The 22,403-nt window shown below is 38.3% G+C and overlaps 1 protein-coding gene across 5 annotated transcripts; it reads left to right on the top strand.

Annotated features, from left to right (window-relative positions):
• Positions 1-48: 48 nt before the first annotated feature.
• Positions 49-22,122, top strand: SAXO2 (stabilizer of axonemal microtubules 2). Of its 5 annotated transcripts, none has more exons than XM_035303967.3 (4): positions 49-179; positions 5,933-5,996; positions 8,768-8,970; positions 19,409-22,122. In XM_035303967.3, exons 2-4 carry the CDS (start codon positions 5,980-5,982, stop codon positions 20,353-20,355), a joined length of 1,167 nt encoding a protein of 388 aa, XP_035159858.1. In that variant the 5' UTR covers positions 49-179; positions 5,933-5,979; the 3' UTR covers positions 20,356-22,122. The 5 variants fall into 5 exon arrangements, with proteins under 5 accessions (XP_035159858.1, XP_008996741.1, XP_008996742.1 ...); XM_008998493.5 differs by lacking the exon at positions 5,933-5,996 and adding an exon at positions 3,185-3,364; XM_035303965.3 differs by lacking the exon at positions 49-179 and adding an exon at positions 3,230-3,364.
• The last annotated feature ends 281 nt before the right edge of the window (positions 22,123-22,403 follow it).

Raw genomic sequence — 22,403 nt, 5'->3', positions numbered from 1 at the left:
GCGCGTCTCTGACGCCGCCGGAAGCCGGTGCCGCGTTCGTCACCGCGCGTCTCTCTGCTGCCATGACTACGGCGGGCGCAGTAAGAGTGGAGAAGCTGCAAGTGCTGAGGCGCTGCGGAGGCAGCCGTGGGAGGCAAGAGCATGAGGAGCTGGTGTCTGTGTCAGATTTGTACCTGCGGGTAAGAAACGGCGGGTGTAGCGGGGGGTCGTGACTTGGGAACCTACCTAGGGCCTAGGTGCACGGAGCCGGCTCCTCGGAAACCCTGAGAGTGGCTGTCCCCGGAGATGAAGGGACGAGGGCGCAGCGACATCCCCACTTATCCCGCTCCACGAATACTCGCTCCGCACTCGCCGGCTACCTGGGGGCAAAAGGTTTCTTCTAAGATTCCCAGTCAAGGATGCAAAGTTAAATGCCACCCGGGCCAGGTAAATAATATACGTGAAGCAGCGACGGGATATAAGGCTGGTGAGTAGCGGGATGTGATCCGACTGTGAGAGTGCATCTCTACCAGCTCCATCCTATCATCCCACACCACAAAGATGAAAAAGAGCGGTGTTCAGGCACTGAGTCTGCAATCCATATCATCTTCCTTTCATCTCCAGCTTTCTGTCTTTCCGGCCAAACCATATTCCCATTCCCGTCCAGGCAGCACTTCTTTGAGATCCGCCTGACTGAAAACGCAGTACAGTAGTCCCGCCCCCGACCCCAAACCTAGAATCCATCTGTGAGTCCTGCCTAACAACCTTTCATCACCTCTAAACACAGTCTTCTCCTCCCTCAGCTTCACTGTTGACCCAGGAATTACATCATTATTTGCTAAATAAATATGAATGTGTCAGTCCCTTCGTATTTGTAATCACCTTCAAAGAAAACACCTGCGTGTTGATAGCAGGGTTGGTTTTTTTTTTTTTTTTTTTTTTTTATAGTCTCATAATAAACATAGTTCGTAGGCCCGGCGCGGTGGCTCACGCCTATAATCTCAGCACTTTGGGAGGCCAAGGCGGGTGGATCACGAGGTCAAGAGATCGAGACCATCCTGGTCAACAAGATGAAACACCGTCTCTACTAAAAATACAAAAATTAGCTGGGCATGGTGGTGTGTGCCTGTAGTCCCAGCTACTCAGGAGGCTGAGGCAGGAGAATTGCTTGAACCCAGGAGGCGGAGGTTGCGGTGAGCCGAGATCGTGCCATTGCACTCCAGCCTGGGTAGCAAGAGCAAAACTCCGTCTCAAACAAACAAACAAACAAACAAAAAAACAGTTCGTAATTAGATGTAGATTAAAATATCAACAAATTAACTGGATGTATCAATCTGCGGACTTGCGTGCAGGAGAAAATTTTTACTTTTTTCTAATTTATATCCAACGTAAGTTCCTTTCTCATTCAACTGTTAGGAAATTCAGTCTTCATTATGTTGAGGGCTACCCTTGGAATGGTGTGATTTTACTTTTTGTTTGTTTGGGTTTTTTTTTTGGGGGGGTTGTGGTTTTTTTTTTAAGGGTTTTATCTTTATTTTCTAATGCAATAAATACACGAGGTGTCATATAAAAATCTAAGCAAAAGCCAGGCGCGGTGGCTCAAGCTTGTAATCCCAGCACTCTGGGAGGCTGAGGCAGGTGGATCACGAGGTCAAGAGATCGAGACCATCCTGGTCAACAAGGTGAAACCCCGTCTCTACTAAAAATATAAAAAATTAGCTGGGCATGGTGGCGCATTCCTGTAGTCCCAGCTACTCAGGAGGCTAAGGCAGGAGAATTGCCTGAACCCAGGAGGCGGAGGTTGCAGTGAGCCGAGATCACACCATTGCACTCCAGTCTTGGTAACAAGAGCGAAACTCCGTCTCAAAAAAAAAATTAAAAAAAAAAATCTAAGCAAAAATATCTATGCGTTCATAACTCTATCTTCCACAGATAACAAATGTTGTTTTTTTTTTTTTTTTTTTTTTGGAGATGGAGTTTCACTCTTGTTACCCAGGCTGGAGTGCAATGGCAGGATCTCGACTCATGGCAACCTCTGCCTTCTGGGTTCAAGCAATTCTCCTGCTTCAGCCACCTGGGTAGCTGGGATTACAGGCACGCACCACCATGCCCAGCTAATTTTTTTTGTATTTTTAGTAGAGACGGGGTTTCACCATGTTGACCAGCATGGTCTCGATCTCTTGACCTCGTGATCCACCCGCCTTGGCCTCCCAAAGTGCTGGGATTATAGGCGTGAGCCACCGCGCCTGGCCTAACAAATATTTTTTAAGAGTTGTTTTACATATGCATTGATTTTTTTTTTTTAACCAAGAAAGAGAATATTCTGAGCATACTATTCTACAGTCTGTTTTTTTACTATTTACAGTATCACCATCTTGCAATGACCATGCATAAAGACCACCCTCATTCTCTTAAATAACTGTATACTATTAGCTTATATGATATATTGGTCAAGATTCGTAGTTACGGATAACATAATCTCTGGTTAGTTTAGGCAAAAAGGAATTTATAAGGAATATATTTCACTTGGAAGAACTGAAGAAATCATTTTCAAAATAAGCTTCCAGGAGAAACCTCCAAAAATTTTACCACAGAACAGGACTGACAAGGGAGCCACTGTCTCTGCCAGAATCAGAAAATTGCAACAGAGCTTTAGACTCCAGAATCACTCAGCTCTTCAAAGTTCAAGAAGCTGCCAAGTTAGGAAACCACCTTGCAAATCAAGATGCCACCTAACAACTAGCTCTGATCTTTTGTTGCCTCTATTATATTCCATGCAAGCAAAATATTCCATGTTGTGCCCTGACTCTCTCCTTATGTAGCTCTGTTCTGAATCAAACTATCATGTGAATACACGTTTTCACATGATTCTAGGTTTAAATTTAGGATACAATTTAAACCTAAATTGTACGTGGAACCTTTCTACATGCGCATGGGAAACTCCCATGCTATTAGATTTTCAGCTTCTATAGTGTTAAAAGACACTAAATTGTTATGAGACAATTAATTGTTGTGCTTACATCACATAGGGATAGACCGTTATTTGTTTTTGTAAACATCATTACAGAGGAAACAGTTTTTGTTTTTTTTAGTAAAGCTCTAGAATTTACAAATTGTGAGTTTATTGGAGGTCTCTGATTAAAATGCAATTACAACACAAAATGTTTTTAAGGTTAAATAATCTTTCAGTTTATTTTTTGCACAGGCGACATCATTGTCCACATGGAACCACAAGGATTTATGAAAAATCTGGGGTGTTTTGCCCTACTACTGAATATTTGGAAAAATATCATATGTATGACAATGTTCTTCCACCTCAGAGTCTTAAACCCAAGCAAGAAATTCGAGCATGCTCTGGTAAAATGGAAGGAATAACTACATTTAAGTAAATATTCAGTAACTATTTGCTTTACTTATTTTTCTCTCAGCTCTTCTGGTGGTGGGTGGAGCAGATGTGAACTACTGATTAGAACCTGTGGAGAAGAAGGTTGTTTACTGGAAGTACAAGGAAGTTAAACTTTAAAACAGAGAATTAAAGAATAAGAGCTGAACATACTGACATACTGAATCTTTGAAGAGAAACTTGGGGTTCACTATAACAATCCTATGGGCCATTTTTTATTTCCTTGAAAGTGCCAGGTTTCCCTTGTCTCATAGTCCTCCAAGATACTGTTTTCCCTACCTGCAATTTTCCTTCCCTTTCCTAGCTAGTGCTCTGTAAGTCTGTAGATCTCAACTATCACTTGAAAAAGCCTTCTCTGATACTTCATCCAGTGTTCAGATTAGGTAAAATTCTCCTAAGTAAGTTCCCAAAGCACCTTATTATTTATCTTTAGATTAGTTTCAGTGTTCCATGAAAGCAGAAACTAAGTCTATTGTTATCTCAGTGTTCTATTTCCAGAAAACTAACACAGTGCCTACTAGCACATAGTAGGTACTCAATATTTGTTCAGTGAGTGATGGACAAAAATCCTCTTAAGCCTATACTTTTCATTTGGACTTACCTTTTTTGATCTCTCTGTATTTTTGAGGGTTAGGTGGCTTAAGTACTAGGTTTACTCATTATTTAAACTGTTAATTGTATACTATATTCAAGCTACAATCTTGGTGTTAAATATAAAAATGTCAGTAAGTTTGTGAACCCCAAATACCTGAGACAGGTCTCAGTTAATTTAGAAAGTTTATTTTGCCAGGGTTGAGGGCTCATGCCAGTGACACAGCCTCTGGAGGTCCCAATAATGTGTGCCCAAGGTGGTCAGAGCAGTTTGGTTTTGTATGTTTTAGGGAGACACACATCAGTCAACATATGTATAAGATGAATATTGGTTAGGTCCAGAAAGGTGGGACAACTGGAGGCTGGGAGGGAGCTTGCAGGTCATAGGTAGATAAGAGATAAATGGTTGCATTCTTTTGAGTTTCTGATTAGCCTCTCCAAAGGAAGCAAATAGATATGCATTTATCTCAGCAGAGTGGTGACTCTCAATAGAACTGGAGGCAGGTTGGCCCTAAGCGGTTCCCACTTGACTTTCCCCTTTGATTAGTGATTTTGGGGACCTAAGATTTATTTTCCTTTCACAAGTTGAAGTTCCTGCTTTCAAGGAACTCAGACATCACATTGCTATAATTTTGAGTTTTTAAAATACTCTGTAACAGCTTTAGATTTTGGTGTTAGCTACTTTCATTTCATTTGAGATGGAGCTCATTCTATTTATATAACAAAGGTGGAGACTTTTAAACTTTTAGTCTAATATTTCTTTAACATTTCAGCCATTTGTTGCAGTAATAATATTTTGGTGAATCTAGTTACTTCTGTAGGTGTATGGGCTCCTCCAAAGATGGAAGATTTTATTTAGTCCTCAGATTTTGGTGTGCATTAGTGCCATCTAGAAGTGTTAAAATGGCAGATTCCAGAGCTCCATCTAAAAGAGCCAGTGGGTCCCAGGAAATTGCATTTTTTTTTGAGATGGAGTCCCACTCTGTCAACCAGGCTGGAGTGCACTGGCACGATCTTGGCTCCCTGCGATCTCTACCTCCCCAGTCCTAGCAGTTCTCCTGCCCCAGGCTCCTGAGTAGCTGGGACTACAGGCACATGCCGCTATGCCTGGCTAATTTTTTGTATTTTAATAGAGACGGGGTTTTACCGTATTGCCCAGGCTGGTCTTGAACTCCTGAGATCAGGCAATCCACCCTCTTTGGCCTCCCAAAGTGCTAGGATTACAGGTATGAGCCACTGTGCCCAGCAGGAAACTGTTTTTTTTTTTTTGAGACAGAGTTTATCTCCCATTACCCAGGCTGGAGTGCAATGGCGCGATCTCAGCTTACCGCAACCTCAGCCTCCTGAGTAGCTGGGATTACAGGCACGCGCCACCATGCCCAGCTAATTTTTTGTATGAGACGGGGTTTCACCATGTTGACCAGGATGGTCTCGATCTCTTGACCTTGTGATCCACCTGCCTCGGCCTCCCAAAGTGCTGGGATTACAGGCGTGAGCCACTGTGCCCCACCTAGTATTTCTAAGAGTCATAATCTAGGAACTTGAAACTCTTGCTTGACTCCTTCATGTCGACTGTGTTGACTAGGCAGTACAGCATGGATTTATCTGTATAAACAAACTTTCTGTACCTTTCTATAGTACAGGAAGTGACTGTGTAAAGAGGTATCTGTACTTGTACAAGATTTGAGATCTTTTATGTACAGTTATAGCTCAGTTAGATAACTGCCAGAGTTGGCAGGAAGTTTGCCCTGAAGGAGTAGGATTCTAAACACATAAAATGTTTTAGGATCTATCAGAGGAATAAGATTGCATTCACCCTCTACTACTCCATAGAAACCTGCTTTGGGTTTGGAGGTATACTTTCTAACACGTAACTAGTCTAACCAGAGAGACTGAGACTTCTAAGCTTTCTCTCTGCTTTTCTTTCCCTAATTCTCCCACTTCCTGACTGTATTTTAGCCTATTCCCCTCTAGCTCCTATTTGGGAAGAGCAAGGAACAATTCTGATGTCTCGAGATCAGAGGTATGTTATTTCTACTACTCTTCATCCATTAAATAAAAAATTATTAAGCATCAAGCACTATACTAGATGCCTGGGATACAGTGATAGCAAAAGCACTCATGATCTCCGTGCTGACAGATGTTACAATCTGTTAGAGATGATAATCAAAAACATTACTCAAAATAGTCTAAAATTGCAACAGTGATTAAATCTATGAAGAATAGGCACAGGTACCTTGACAGCCAGATGAAGAGTGTGACTTCATCAGGGAATAATAAAAACCTGAAGGATATTAAATTGATTAAGAGGGGGAAGGAAATGCATTTCAAGCAGAGAAAGAGAGTAGCATGTAGTGGGAAGGAGCATGGAAAGTAAGAAATTCTCAAAGGGCCAGCTGGAGCAGAGAATGCAAGAAGAAGCAGCACAGTGAGAGCCAAGGCTAGTGAAGGAGGCCAGGCAGAGCCTTTAAGCCATGTTCAGTGTTGTCTATGTCCTTACAGTAATAAGCCATGAAGATTTCTTTTCCGTGTGTGTGTGTGTGTGTGTGTGTATTTGGTGCAGGGTGGAATGGGGGAGGTAGGGGCAAGAATGACCTGATCAGATTTACCTGAGAAACTATTACTTCAGGTGCTATGTGGAGAAAGATTGGAGGGAGAACTATAGTGGATGTGGATAAATGAGTTTAGGAAGCTATTAAAATGATTCAAAACAGCAATTTTTAAAACTTTGCATATTATGGTGGTAACAGACGTGGAGTAAAGTGATTAGATTTGGTATTTGTGAGGCAAAATTGACAGTATTTGGTGATGGACTACATGAGGGAGAGAGGTGAGGTATAAAAGGTGAGAACTAGATTTCTGACTATGCATCTAAAAGGATGATGACAGCATTCATGTAAATACAGAACAAACAAAAAGGACCATATTTATTGAGAGGAAATAGCGAATTGATTTGGGGCATATTAAGTTTTGAGTTGCCATTGAATATTCTAGAGACCATTGTAGATACTGGTATGGAGCTTAAAGAAGAGGTCTAAGCCGAGATGTAAATTTGAGAGTTATTTCGATCAAGGTAGTAATCAAAGCTGTGGGAGAAGAGTTATCCTTAGGAGTGAAACTGGATGAAAAGAAGAATGTGTAGGTAGTTCCAAGTCTTGAGGAATGCTAACATTTATTTAATGACCAAGTAGAGGTAGATGAAGCTCTATTAGAGACTGGAAAGAAATAATCAGGAGACCAGGAAGAGAAAGTTTCCTAGAAACAGTGTGAACAATAACATCAATTACTGTTGGGGAGGTCAAGTAAGGTAAGGACTAAAAATGTTTGATGAATCTAATCACATGGAAGACATCGTGAACCTTAGAGCTGTATTAGGGAAGTGGCAGTGCTGGAAACCAGATTGTAGTGGATTAGAGGGGGTGAGAAAACAGTTAATCAGTCTAAGAAGTTATGTTGTATATAGAAGAAGAATTCAGTGAGGGTTTTGGTTTATTTTAGGGAACTTAGACAGATGTATGCAACCAATACTGATTAATACAAGATAGTTTATTCATAAAATGTGTGATGTGCCAGTATAGTCCAGAAGAAAAAAGCAACACAAAGTCTTGGAGTAGTAATAGTAGTCACTAGTATGTTGATTTTACTGTGTACCAAGCAGTCTTCAAAGCATGTGTGTGTATCCTTAAAACAATTCTGTGAGATAAAAGGTATTATTGTCCCATTTTATATATAAAGAAACTGGGGCACTTTGGGAGGCCAAGGCAGGCAGATCACGAGGTCAAGAGCTTGAGACCATCCTGGCCAACATGGTGAAACCCCGTCTCTGCTAAAGGGGTATGCGCCTGTAGTCCCAGCTACTCGGGAGGCTGAGGCAGGAGAATCACTTGAACCAGGGAGTCGGAGGTTGCAGTGAGCCAAGATCACGCCACTGCACTCCAGCCTGGCGACAGAACTAGACTCCATCTCGAAAAGAAAAGAAACTGGGGCATAAACAGGTTAATGAAGTTATCCAAGGTCCTGCAGCTAGTAAATGACAGAGCCAGGATTTGGACCTATACCATCTGATCAGCTTAAGTGTGATCAGATGTGGAGAAAAGTAGTTTGATTTGAGAGATATTTATAAGGTAAAATTGACAGTCTTCTCCATTCCTCAGTTTTTACCTGAGTGTCTGCAGTTCTGCATCTGTCACATAATGTTATATAGTGCCCAGGTTGGCTACATTACCATCTGGCATCCAACCATGACGAGGACCTCTGGGAGATCCAAAGATGAGGAACACTCACATCTATAATCTGAATGTGATTTATGTCTAAAGACCAGAATTACTAATCATTTAACAATAAGTGGGAACACAGAAAGAATTAAAAAAGAAGAAAGTATGCCAAAATAGTTTGCTGGAATCTTTAAGGAGGATGAATAAATACTTTGACAAAGTGGATTCAGGGGGAATATATTTTCTAAACCTTTCAGGTTTAGTAAATTTTATCTGAAATTTCCTTCCAGATTAGAAAAAAAATCAATTACTTGAGGATAATATTTACTGAGGTCTATTGTAATGATGTTTTAAAAAGTAGGATTTCTGATATATTTACTTTTCTCAAGGTATTTAATCACTAGATAGGACCTTATTAGAAATTCAGTTACTTCCTTCAAGTAGTTGATCAACTATTACCATTTTAATTATCTTCTCAGACTTTTCAAGTAAAAAAAAGCCTTGACATTTTCTATACTTCATTGAAATAATTAGAAATAAAAGAACTGGTGAGGCTATGGTTCAAATTGATATATTTCAGGTCGGATTATCGTCCTTATGAAATAGTTAAACAGCCTCGCCATGTGCCAGAAGAGTATAAACCAAAACAAGGGAAGATCGATCTTGGTACTACCTACAAACGGGATTTTAATTCATACAAAGTGCAGCCTGTGGCAATAGTCCGGCCTTCGGAGAGACAACAAGTTAAAAAAGGAAAGTTGGACACTGTCCCAACCTATAAAGGTAACTTGCCATTTCAAAAATGAAGGAGCCAAAACACTAAAACTTGCTTCTAGCTTTAACATCTAATGTCAAATTATAATTTTGGTGGGCTGCCAAACAGCCTCAGTGGCTTAGGACAGAACATTTCGCTTTGGCAAAATAGTATTGTATAGTAACAAAGCAAAATGGACCATGTGATTGAGAGTTAAAAGACCCAGTTTCTGACCCCATTTCCCATCCAAATTCGTCTACTTTACTAGTTTTCTCTGTCTTAAAACATGAAAAACAAAGGATGCCATTAAACAAGCATTATGTACCATTTGTCGCTTCATGTCACATTTAGTTGGCATTGTTCTTTTCTTCCCATCCTAGAAAGAGTTGAAACTCTACTGAGAGTATTGGTATCTTTGAGGTCAAATAAATAGCAATGCTCTTCTCCATTCAAGTCCTAAACCAGCCTATAAAGCAAGAGTTACCAGATGGAGAAGCAAAATATTAGTTTTATACTGATGAAGGACAGAATAGCAGATAAAGCTTTCATTTGTAAGCAGGCAATTCCTATTCCTGATACTGAGCCTTAGAATTAGAAGGCTTATCTACCCCATTACAGACAGTGCTGGACTACCACATAGGGGTCCTGCTCCTTTAAGAATTCTGGCATGGTGGAAGGGTGAGAATACTTTCTCTTTGCAGGCAGTTGACTTAGTGGGGTAGGAGTTGGGCCATATATGTTTTCCTTTCCAAAAACCCTGGTTTTTATTGTGTGTGTGTGTGTGTGTGTGTGTGTGTGTGTGTGTGTGTGTGTTTTTGAGACAGAGTTTCATTCTGTCGCCCAGGCTGGAGTGAAATGGTGTGATCTTGGCTCACTGCAACCTCCGCCTCCTGGGTTAAAGCGATTCTCATTCCTCAGCCTCCCAAGTAGCTAGGATTGCAGGTGCGTGCCTCCACCCCGAGCTAATTTTTTGTATGTTTAGTAGAGGTGGGGTTTCACCATGTTGGCCAGGCTGGTCATGAACTCCTGACCTCAAGTGATCTACCCACCTTAGCCTCCAAAAGTGCTTGGATTAAAGGCATGAGCCACTGCACCTGGCCCAAAAACCCAATTTTAAAATATTCTAGTATTTTTGAGTAATGGAGTCTTTGATTTTTAAAAATAGGCTTTTTTTTTTTTTTTTTGAGATGGGGTCTCACTCTGTTGCGCAGGCTAGAGTGCAGTGAGCCAAAGTAGCTCACTGCAACCTCTGTCTTCCGGGTTCAAGCAATTCTCCTGCCTCAGCCTCCTGAATAGCTGGGATCACAGGCACCTGCCACAAGGCCTAGCAGATTTTTGTACTTTAAGTAGAGATAGGGTTTCACCATGTTGGCCGGGCTGTTCTCAAACTCCTGCCTTGGCCTCCCAAAGTGCTGGGATTACAGTCTTGAGCCACCACACCTGGCCTAAAAATAGAGTATGTTAGGCCTATTTTCATTTTGATTTATGATAGATATTCTTTTTTTATCTTTTTGTTAATAATGTAATTACATATATAGGATTACATTAATTCCACTGGGTATGTAAAATAGCTGAATGAATATGTCCTAATATAAAACACTTGTAAGAGTGATACCATCAATAATCAAAGTAATGATTCATACTTTAGGTAATAGCTAAATGCATACTTTTTCTTTAAGTTTCATGCCTACCCATTCAATGGGTAAGTAAAGTGTAAGGATATCAATATACTTTCATCTATAAGCCTACCCATTAGGGAGATCAAGAACAGTGTTCTGTTTTTTAAATCTTTTGAGCACATAACATGCTACACAAAGAACAAATTGGGAATACTTTGTGAATGGTGAAGAAGTATATTATAATTAAATTTAGCATATAGTAATTGTTGATATATAGATTGATTGATATGCATAGGAGAAAATGTACTGTGTGAAATTTGACATAAAAGATAGTTGATGAAAATGACTATATTTGGCCTTTTACACAACCATTGTAAGATTTTCTGTTTTTCTACAAGATCCATAAGAAACATATTAGTAATACTGATGTCCCCTGATGCTGGGAACATGTATACATAACACACACACACTTAGACCAATGCTACTAGCTTTCCATGACCTGGGTTTCCTGTCGATTCCAATACTTCCATTCCTATAGTTATAGTTCAAGGGTAAGGAATTTTGAGTTCCTCTGGCATTCTCACTCCTGAACTTTCTTAGTCAGCAAAGGTGATATTTTGTATTTCAGGTTTTCAGGCATGAGACAACAAAAATATTAAGGGCCAAGGCTGTACTTCTACAGTCTGTATGATTGTACTGTAGGTTTTGTAGAGAACCTGTTTAAGAACAATTCTGCAGCTGAAGAGAAGTCACAATGGGAAGATACTCTCACTGTCCTTTTAGAGTTAGACAGGAGGCAAGAAAGAAATGAGATATAAGGAAAAAAAGATCCTGCAAAATAGTAAACAGGACAACGTTTAGATTCTGGAGGTGTGGCTTTATGAAACTGGTGACTCCTCAACAAAAATGTTTTTCCCCCAGCAGCCTCGACTTAGAAATTTGTATATATTAAAATGGAGATCATAAAATAGGAAAGCATTTGATTTTATAAACATGTTCTGGGGTTACCCTGCTCTGTACTAGCCATTGTAGGGAACACAGAGATCCAGATTGTAGCATGGTTGTTGGCATTTAGAAACTTTACAATTGATAGCCAAGGAGGTAAAAGATCTGTACATTAAAAATATAAAACACTGTTGAAAGACATTGAAGAAGACATAAGTAAATGGAAATATCTTATGTTCATGGATTGGAAGAATTGATATTGTTGAAATGTTCATACCATCCAAAGCAATCAATAGAATTAATGAAATCTCTATCAAAATTCCAACAGCATTTTTCACAGAAATACAAAAATAATTCTGAAATTCATGTGGAGTCACAAAAGACTCCACGTGATAGCCAAAGATAGCCAAAGCAGTCTTGAGAAAGAAGGGCAAGTTTCAGGCATCACACTTTGTGATTTCAAATTAAATTACAAAGCTATAGTAATCAAAATAATACAGTACCAGCATAGGAATAGACATGTAGATCAATCAAACAGAATAGAAAACCTAGAATAAACCCAAACATAGCTAACTAATTTTTGACAAGAGTGCCAAGAATACACAATGGAGAAAGAATAGTCTTTTCAGTAAGTGGTGTTGGCTTGCACACACATAGCCCACAGACCCTACAAAGCAACTATATGATCAAGACTACAAAACAACTAGCTAACAACATTGTGTATAACAGGAACAAAACCCCATGTATCAATATTAAACTTGAATGTAAATGGCCTAAATGTTCTCCTTGAAAGACATAGAGTGGCAAACTGAGTTAAAAAAAAAAACTACCCATTGTTTTGCTATCTTTGAGAGACCCATCTCACATGCAGTTACACCCATAGGCTCAAAATAGAAGATGGAGAAAGATCTACTACACAAATAGAAAACAAAAAAAAGCAGGAGTTGCTATTTTTGTAGCAGATAAAATACATAAAACACATAAACATAAAATTGACTTTAAACCAACAACAACCAAAAAGGGACAAAGAAGGGCATTAATTATATAATAATAAAGAGTGCAATTCAATGAGAACAAATAACTATCCTAAATGTGTTATAGATGCACTCAGATTTATAAAACAAATGTTTCTAGACCTAAGAAAAGACTTTGACAATCACACAAAAATAATGGGAGACTTTAACACACCACTGACAGCATTAGGCAGATAATCAAAACAGAAAGCTAACAAATCCTGGACTTAAATTCAATGCTTGACCAATCAGACTTAATAGGCACCTGCAGAATACTGCACCTAACAACCACAGAATATGCATTCTTCTCATCTGCACGTGGAACATACCCTAAGTTTGTCCACATTCTCAGTCATAAAGCAAGTCTCAATAAATTCAAAACATTGAAATAATACAAAGCATTTTCTCAGACCACAGAATAAAAATAGAAATTAGTACCAAGAGGACCTCTCAAAACCATGTTTAGTTTACATGGAAACTAAACAACTTGCCCCTGACTGACTTTTGGGTAAACAATGAAATTAAGGCATAAATTAAAAAAGTATTTGAAATAAATGAAAATAGACAACATACCAAAACTCCTGGGATGTGGCAAAAGCAGAGTTAAAAGGAGAGTTTATAGCGCTAAATGCCTACATCAAAAAGATAGAAATATATCAAATTTTAACAACCTAACCTTGCAATCAATAGTGTGAGCAAAATAAGAACAAATTAAATCCATATCTAGCAGAAGAAATGATTAAAATCAGAGCAGAACTGAATGAAATTGAGACTTCAAAGGATCAATGAAGCAAAAAGTTCATTTTTTGAAAAGATAAGGCTGATAGACCACTAGCTAGATTAACAAAAAAAGGACATCCACATAAGCACAATAAAATAATGACAAAAGTGACATCACAACAGATACCGCAGAAATACAAAAGCTCCTCAGAGAATATTATGAACATCTCTATGTACACAAACTAGGAAGTCTAGAGGAAATGAATAGATTCCTGGAAACACAAATTCCCAAGATTGAACCAGGAAGAAACAGAAATCCTGAACAGATCAATAACAAGTAAGGAAATTGAATCAGTAGTAAGAACCCTGGACCAAATTGATTCAGTTCACAGCTGAATTCTACCAGACATACAAAGAACAGCTGGCACCAATCCTGCTGAAAGTATTCCAAGAAATTGAGGACGAGGGACTCCTCCCTGACTCGTTCTATGAAACTAATATGATTTTGATACCAAAATCTGACAAAAACCCAAAAAAGAAAACTATAGACCATTGTACATGAACACAGATGTAAAAATCCTCAAAAAAATACTAGCACACAAATCCAACAGCACATCAAAAAGTTAATTCACCACAGTCAAGTGGGTTTTATTCCTGGGATGCCGGGATGGTCCAACATATGCAAATCAATATATATGATTTACCACATAAACAGAATTAAAAACAAAAATCATGATCATCTCAATAATTGCAGAAAAAGCATTTGACAAAATTCAACATCCCTTCATGATAAAAAAAAAACTCTCAACAAACTAGGCATTGAAGGAACATACCTCAAAATAATAATAGCCATCTATGACAAACCCACAGTCAACATCATACTGAATGGACAAAAAACTGGAAGCATTCCCTTTGAGAAATGGAACAAGACAAGGATGCCCACTCTTATCACTCATATTCAACATAGTACTGGAAGTGCTAGCCAGAGCAATCAGGCAAGAGAAAGAAAAGGCATCCAAATAGGAAAAGAGGAAATCAAATTATCTCTCTTTGCTGACAATATAATTTACACATGGGAAACCCTAAAGATTCTACCAAAAGACTCCTAAACCTAATTAACGACTTAAGCCAAGTCTCAGGATACAAAATCAATACACAAAAATCAGTAGCATTGCTACACACCAATAATGTACAAGCTGAGAACACAATCGCATTTACAATAACCACACACACACACAGTACCTGGGCATCCAGCTAACCAAGGAGGTCAAATATCTCTACAAGGAGAAAGAAATCATATAGACTACACAAATGGCAATGCATTCTATAATCATGGATTGGAAGATTCTATATCATTAAAATGTCATACAACCCAAAGCAATCTACCAAATTACCAATATAATTTTTTGCAGAATTGGAGAAAAACTATTCTAAAATTTATATGGAACCCAAAAAGAGCCTGAGTACCCAAGACAATCTTAAACAAAAAGAACAAAGCCAGAGGTAATACATCTTCATCTCCTAACTTCAAACTATGCTACAAAGCTACAGTAACCAAAACAGCATGGTACTCATACAAAAATAGACACATGGACCAATGCAACAGAATGGAAACCCCTGAAATTAAGCCAGACACCTGCAACCACCTGATTATCAACAAATTGGTAAAAATAAACAAAGGAGAAAGGACTCCCTATTCCATAAATGATGCTAGAGAAAGTGCCTAACCATATGCAAAAGGATGAAACTGCACTCCTATGTCTCATTATATGCAAAGGCTTAAATGCAAGACCTCAAACTATAAAAATCCTAGTAAATACTCTTCTAGACATTGCCTTAGGCAAAGAATTTGTATCTTAAGTGCTCAAAAGCAAATGCAATAAAAATTGACAAATAAAGAGAACGTCTGCACGGGAGGAGAAAATATTACAAACTATGCATCCAACAAGGGATTAATATCCAGAATCTGTAAGGAAGTTAAATCAACAAGAAAAATAACATTAAAAGGTAGGCAAAGGACATGAAAAGACAATTCTCAAAGGAAAACATACAAGTGGCCAACAAACCCATGAAAAAATTCTCAACACTAACAATCAGAGAGATGTAAATGAAAACCACAATGAGATACCATTTCATACCAGTCAGAATGGCAATTATTTAAAAAGTCAAAAAAAAAGTAGATGCCGGTGAGGTTGCAGAGAAAAGGGAACACTTATATACTGTTGGTGGGAATGCAAATTAGTCCAGACTTTGTGAAAAGCAGTTTGGAAATTACTCAAAGAACTAAAAGTAGAATTACCATTCAGCCAAGCAGTCCCGTTACTGGGTATATATCCAAAGGATAATAAATCATTCTCTCTGCACTTGCACATTCATTGTAGCACTTTTCACAATAGCAAAGACATGGAATTAACCCAGGTGCCTATCAATGGATCAGATAAAAAATGGAGAATATATACACAAGTGCTATGCAACCATAAAAAATTAAATCATGTTATTTACAGCAACAAAGATACAACTGGAGGTCATTATTCTAAGTCATTTAACAGAGAAACAGAAAACCAAATACTGCATGTTCACATTTATAAGTGGGAGTTAAACATTAGGTATACATGGACACAAAGACGGAAAGAAACACTGGAGATTCCAAAAGGATAGAGGGAGAGCAGGGCACAACAGTTGAACAACTACATGTTGGGCACTGTGTTCACTGATTGGATGATGGAATCATTAGAAGCCTAAACAGCATCATGTAATATACCCAAGTAACACACCTTCACATATAATTCCTGAATCTGAAATTAAAATGAATAAATGGTATTGGGAAAACTGAATATCCAGATGTGAAAGAATGAAATTGGAGCTTTTTCTTATTCCATACACAAAATAATTTAAAGTGAACTGAAGACTTAAACACAACACCTGAAACCATAAAACTCCTAGAAGAAAACATGGGGAATTTCCTTGACTTTGGCCTTGCCAATGGTTTTTTGGATATGACTCCCAAAACATAGGAAACAAAAGCAAAAATAGACAAATAAATTACACCAAACTAAAAAGTGCCTGTACAGCAAGGAAAGTATCAAGAAAAGAAAAATGCAACCTACGACTTGGTAGAAAATAATGAGCAAACCATGTATCACATAAGGGGTTAGTATTTTAAAAAATACGAAGCTTACACAACCTAATAGTGAAAAAAGGTGGATTTAAAAAATGACCAAAGTACCTGAATAGACATTTTTCCAAAGAAGACGTACAAATGGCCAATAGATATATATAGAAAGAGGAGGGATATTCTAAAAACTGGTATGAAATGAGAAAAAAAAATTGAACCAGAAAAATAAAACAGTTATTCAGCCGGGCATAGTGGCTCACGCCTGTAATCCCAGCACTTTGGGAGGCCGAAAGTGGGTGGATCACGAGGTCAAGAGATCAAGACCATCCTGGTCAACATGGTGAAACCCCATCTCTACTAAAAATACAAAAAATTAGCTGGGCATGGTGGCGTGTGCCTGTAATCCCAGCTACTCGGGAGGCTGAGGCAGAATTGCCCAAACCCAGGAGGCGGAGGTTGCTGTGAGCCGAGATCGCGCCATTGCACTCCAGCCTGGGTAACAAGAGCGAAACTCCATCTCAAAAAAAGAAAAAAAAAAAAGCTGTTCAGAAGAGAATAAACTTTCTAACTAGATTTTAGTGGCTAGACATAAAAAGTGAGCTGAGGAAACATCTAACAAGGGCTGCCACATAACCAGACTATATCATTAGATGTGGACAGCATTATGTTTGTTTTCCTGTTCATTTTTTCCATAAGTAACATAAAACACTAAAAACAGGTGATAAATATTATGATATTTTAAAAGTATTGCTAGAATGTTATTAATAAATATTCCAGAATGGGTAATACATATTCCAGGCATATGAACATAGGCATATTTATAGGGAGAAAATCAATTTTCTGCTGTTATCTAGAAGTTATATTTGTACTATTGTATGGTACCACATCCATTTCTTAGTGTCCAAATTCTTCCATTTTGAAAGCCAAAGCTGGTTTGGTGAGGGAGAAATAGTCTCTTCTGTTTACTCACTTATAATGAAAATCTTTTTTCTCTTATTTGGCAGCAAGAATTCTACCTATATGATTGTGTGGAACTATAAACCTTCAGTAACATCTGTGATACCTTTTAGTTAATGAAAAATAGTCTTATACTTTTATACTTTAGTTTGCAAAGAAGAGAGGTTCCCTTATGGTACCTCAAGAAAAAAAGACTCTGGTACAGCTTCAAGTGCACTGAAAATGGAAAGCCACCAGGTGCCCAAGGATCTTGAAGGAAAAGCTTTTCCCTCTGCGATGAGCTACATTATTCCTCTCACAGCATCTTTACTTCCCTTCGTGCATCTGCTCTGATCGCCACTTTACTAACTGGCTGCCGCTGCCTATATATCATTTCTGTTTCTTTACAGGTCGGTATTGAATATAACTTCAGCTTTCCATAGCTGTTTGGCTCTACCTCCTGGCATCCTTTCCAATTTTCCCATTTCTGTCTCACTCATTATTTTCAATTTTAGGTTGACAAGAATAAGAATGCTTGATCTAGCTCATCTGTTCTGTCAGTTTGTCCTATAGGTTTCTGCCAGCCTAAAGGTTGCCTATTCTTGAGTCAAGTACACTCAACAAAACATCACTAACTTAATCATTTAGTCCAAAACTTGGCCATTTTGGCAGAAATGGATAATCAATTTTTCTATTTGAAAAAGCTATCTGCATAAGAAGTTTTCAAGGTTTGACCTTTCCTGTAAACATTGCATAGACTTTCGTCCAGATTTTAGTACATTATCATGTATGATAAATTTCTCTCTTTTATAATTTTTTTTTGTGTTTAGAAATAAATATTTTGGGGTGAAGTCAATGCTATGGTATTTTCTAGCTTACTAGCTTCCTCGTCTACAAATAGAAAACACAAATAATCCTTAGTTGAAATATAAATATTTCAGTTTTAGTGAAGTGTTCCATTACCAACTTGTAATGCTATTATAAGTCATCACTCCGTATACACCAGAGTGACCCCAAATGCTCCATAATCTAGGTAAACTGCAAGGAAGTAGGCAAAAGATTGTTTAACTTCCAAACCCCAGAGCTTTGCTCTGATGGTCACTTCAAAATACAATTTCAAACACCTTTGAAGGCATTCAGTTAAGGCCTCTGGCCTCTAGATGGCCCTCTATCTTTTGGGAATGCCTTTCATGAGGGGAAAGTTGAAGCCAGTGATCTTTATGGGATAGCACAATTTACCCTGTATCTTTGCTTAAGGAGTTATTTATTTATTTATTTATTTATTTTTGAGACGGAGTTTTGCTGTTGTTACCCAGACTGGAGTGTAATGGCACGATCTCAGCTCACCGCAACCTCCACCTCCTGGGTTCAAACAATTCTCCTGCCTCAGCCTCCCGAGTAGCTGGGACTACAGGCGCACACCACCATGCCCAGCTGATTTTTGTATTTTTAGTAGAGACGGGGTTTCATCTTGTTGACCAGGATGGTCTCGATCTCTTGACCTCATGATCCACCCGCCTCAGCCTCCCAAAGTGCTGGGATTATAGGTGTGAGCCACTGCACCCGGCCTGCTCAAGGAGTTCTATAGGCTTCCTAGAGTATACCAGAATTAAAATGTTCTCTGTTTTGATGAGTCTCTCCAAAGCAAGGAGTAATACCTGTTTTACTTTTGCCCACATGTGAGGGCACTTGATTTTATTCAAGCCCTGGATTTCAGACATACCTTAGCATTTTGTGAGTTGTAGTTAAAATCCCAACCACTCTGGGAATACAACCATAATCTCCTAAACTCTGTGCTAACCTACAACACAGTCCTTTTGGCTTTCAAGAACTATCCACAATCAGGCTCAGATGTGCCATTCCTTTGTTATGTAATCAGATGAATCTGAAAGTGGAAAGTTATGTGTATTAAAGTGAGGAGAAGGGCAGAGAAAGGTGGAAATGAAGAAAAAGAACAAATCTGAAAGGAATCAGAAACTTTATTCTGGTACTATTGTTTAGATTTCTAAAGGAAATGGAAAGATGTTTGGCAATGAGAGAAGCCAGTGTGATTTTTAGAAGATGGTTGTTTTCTTCAGCATTTAAAATTGTTTTGCTTTGTTTTGTTTCAATTTTCAAGATGATTATAGAGCTTGGGATATTCATAAAAGTAAACTTTATCAGCCAGAACAAACTTATCACCCCCCTACTGCGAAATTTGGAAATTCAACGACATTTCAGGATGACTTTGTTCCTCAGGAGATAAAGCCTAGGCAAAGCTTTAAACCTTCCTCTGTGGCCAAACGTTCTACAGTCCCTTTTAATGGTATTACAAGTCATCGCCTTGATTATATACCTCATCAGTTTGAACTCAAGTTTGAAAGGCCAAAAGAAGTTTACAAACCGACTGATCAATGCTTTGAGGATCTCACAACTCACCGGCGTGACTTTCAGGGCCTTGTTGGTGAAACTGCAAAAATCTGCAGACCTGTACCCACCAGAGTGACCCAAAATGCTCAGTTTGAAGGAAGCACTGAATTCCGTGAAAGTTTTCAACCATGGGAAATCCCACCACCTGAGGTCAAGAAATTACCAGAGTATGTGCCTCCTACAGGTAGCATGCTGTTAAACAGCATAAGCCATCTTGAATATGTTCCTTATCAGACCAACCGTGTTGTTCCCATCAGGCCAGTTTCTCATAGAAGAAGTAACTATTTTCCTTTCCAAGGAAAAAGCACCATGAAGGAAGATTTTCCAGCATGGGAAAGTTGTCGTCAAGGACTTATTAGGAAGCAGCAGCAGCAGATTCCCAACCCATCTGGAAAATTTGATGGTTTGAGCACTTTCAGATCTCACTATGTGCCACATGAATTGATTCCAACAGAGAGTTGCAAACCTTTAAATATTGCTTTTAAGAGTTCTGTTCCATTTGATGATGTAACTATGTACTCTGCAGAATACACACCGAAAAAACAGGAAATTTGCCCAGCTAGCTATCCCTTTCCTCCAGGCTATATTTTTGAAAATACAAATTCCCAAGGTCATAAATTCTTCCGCAAGATTACTCCAGCAGTGAAGGCCTTCTAATAACCAAATTGTGCTTAAAAGGAAGCTACTAGCAAGTTGTTGTTTTCCAAGAGAAAACTCAGTTTTGTAGTGAAAAAATTAATGATGTAATAAATCATTTTTTAGATTTTTAAACAAGAAAATGGGAAATGTATTCTAAGAAATCAGAATCTTAAAACCATTTTGTACTGATATTTTAACCAAGATTGTTCTTTAATATGCATTCCCTGTGAACTATTTTAATACTCAACATACTGCTTGGTAGCTTGTCCCAGTCTATTATCATTTGTGATTCTGTTATAGTTATGGCAGTGTATGGTTATTCACATACCAGCTGTCATTTATTAGGCACATCAGGATTATCTAGAACAACATTGAAAATGATACATTGATTCTTCTTCCAAGGCAATAGGAGTCATTTACTCAGACTAAAGGGTATCTACACAGCATACACTGAGTGACGTTTTGGTTGCTGTATGCAGACTGCTGCACTGCTCTTCACCATGTTCAAGTTAGCAAGAGACATGGTTGGTGTGGCAAGGAAAGGCTCTGTGTGCTGGGAATCAAAGGACTTGAGTTCAAGTTCTCACTAATTATTATTATTTTTAGAGACAGGGTCTCACTGTCAGCCATGCTGGAGTCCAGTGGCGTGATCATGGCTTACTTAACCTCCTGAGCTCAAGTGATCCTCCTGCCTCAGCCTCCCACATAGCTGGGACTACAAGGGTATGCCACCACACCTGGCTTTCATATATATATATACTTCCTAGAAACAAGTTATTGCTATATTTGCCAGGCTGGTTTTGAATCCTGCCTTGGTTTTCCAAAGCACGGGGATTATAGACATGAGCCACTATACCCAGCCCAAGTTCAAGTTCTAATAATAGAGATTTCTATTTGACTCATATCTCTGAGTCTCAGTGTCTTTGTAAAATGATATCTGTTCTCAAAAAGTTTGAGTACCAGACTATATGGTACATTTTAATCCTTAAAGTAAAAGTATAAATATAGAGGATTGTTTAAAAAAACAATCTATTTTTATACTTATTTTCTCCTTTTCAAATTGGGATAATTACTTACTCAATTCTCATTTTCTCGCCTATAGCAAGGATTGTAAAATAACCTAATTTGCTTTGAGCTTATGAGTAGTATGTACTTTTGAGAGGAGTCTTGTCCTCTAAAACTTTATGAGCACCCAAGAAATTCTTAACAGAGAATGGAAAGCTTGCAATGGGATAGAGTGGTTTAAGTAACTGTATTTGGAGAAAGGAAAAAGTATTTGCTAGGGTAGTTTTAGGAAGACTGACAGCTCTGAAGAAATCTTTAGGGTACACTTAGGTAATTTTGCAACTAATTGCCATGCCAAGACACTGTTCAGAGGCAGGACTAGCCCCACCAGGGGCATAATCATCTGTTCACCTCTTCCAGTGTAAAGATAAGTGCTAAGGAACGGAGTGATGCCAGTGTAGTAGAAACACTCCCTTGCATTTATAAATGCTAAAAATGTCCTAATGAATTAAACTCTTATTGGGTGGTTGCTTTAAAAAAATTAAATAATTGCATTATGGGAGAGTATGATTTATTTTAGCATAAAGTGAATTTTAGTCTTTTATGGCTTCAGAATTATTTCAAAATATGCTTTATTGAAAATCATCAATATTTGGTTATTTTAATTGTCTGAAAGTAATTTGTTCTTATTTACATTTATTAGTAAAAGTATGGTGTGTTAAACTTTATATTTCTATGTAACATTAATAAAATCAATAAAAGGAAGGGATTTTCAAGAAATAATTTTTGTACCTAATTTTTTTTAAAGAGAGCATTTTAATAAAGTCCTGTCTAGGTTAACCTATACATAAGTAGATGTTCTTACTTTTTAAATAGATAACAATAATGTATCATCAGAATTAAAAATAAGGGAATACTACAGCACTCTGTCATCCTGGCTCATATTCCAATGCTGGATATTCAAATCCCTCTGTAATTTGATGGGGGTGGTCTCCTCCCTGGACAAAGGTCACCCTTAATAAGACATCTACTAGAGTTTCCACAAGCAATTTGCCATGGGA

The sequence above is a fragment of the Callithrix jacchus genome, chromosome 6 (genome assembly GCF_049354715.1).
Source record: "Callithrix jacchus isolate 240 chromosome 6, calJac240_pri, whole genome shotgun sequence".
Taxonomy (NCBI): domain Eukaryota; kingdom Metazoa; phylum Chordata; class Mammalia; order Primates; family Cebidae; genus Callithrix; species Callithrix jacchus.
This window is presented reverse-complemented; position numbering and strand designations above follow the sequence as displayed.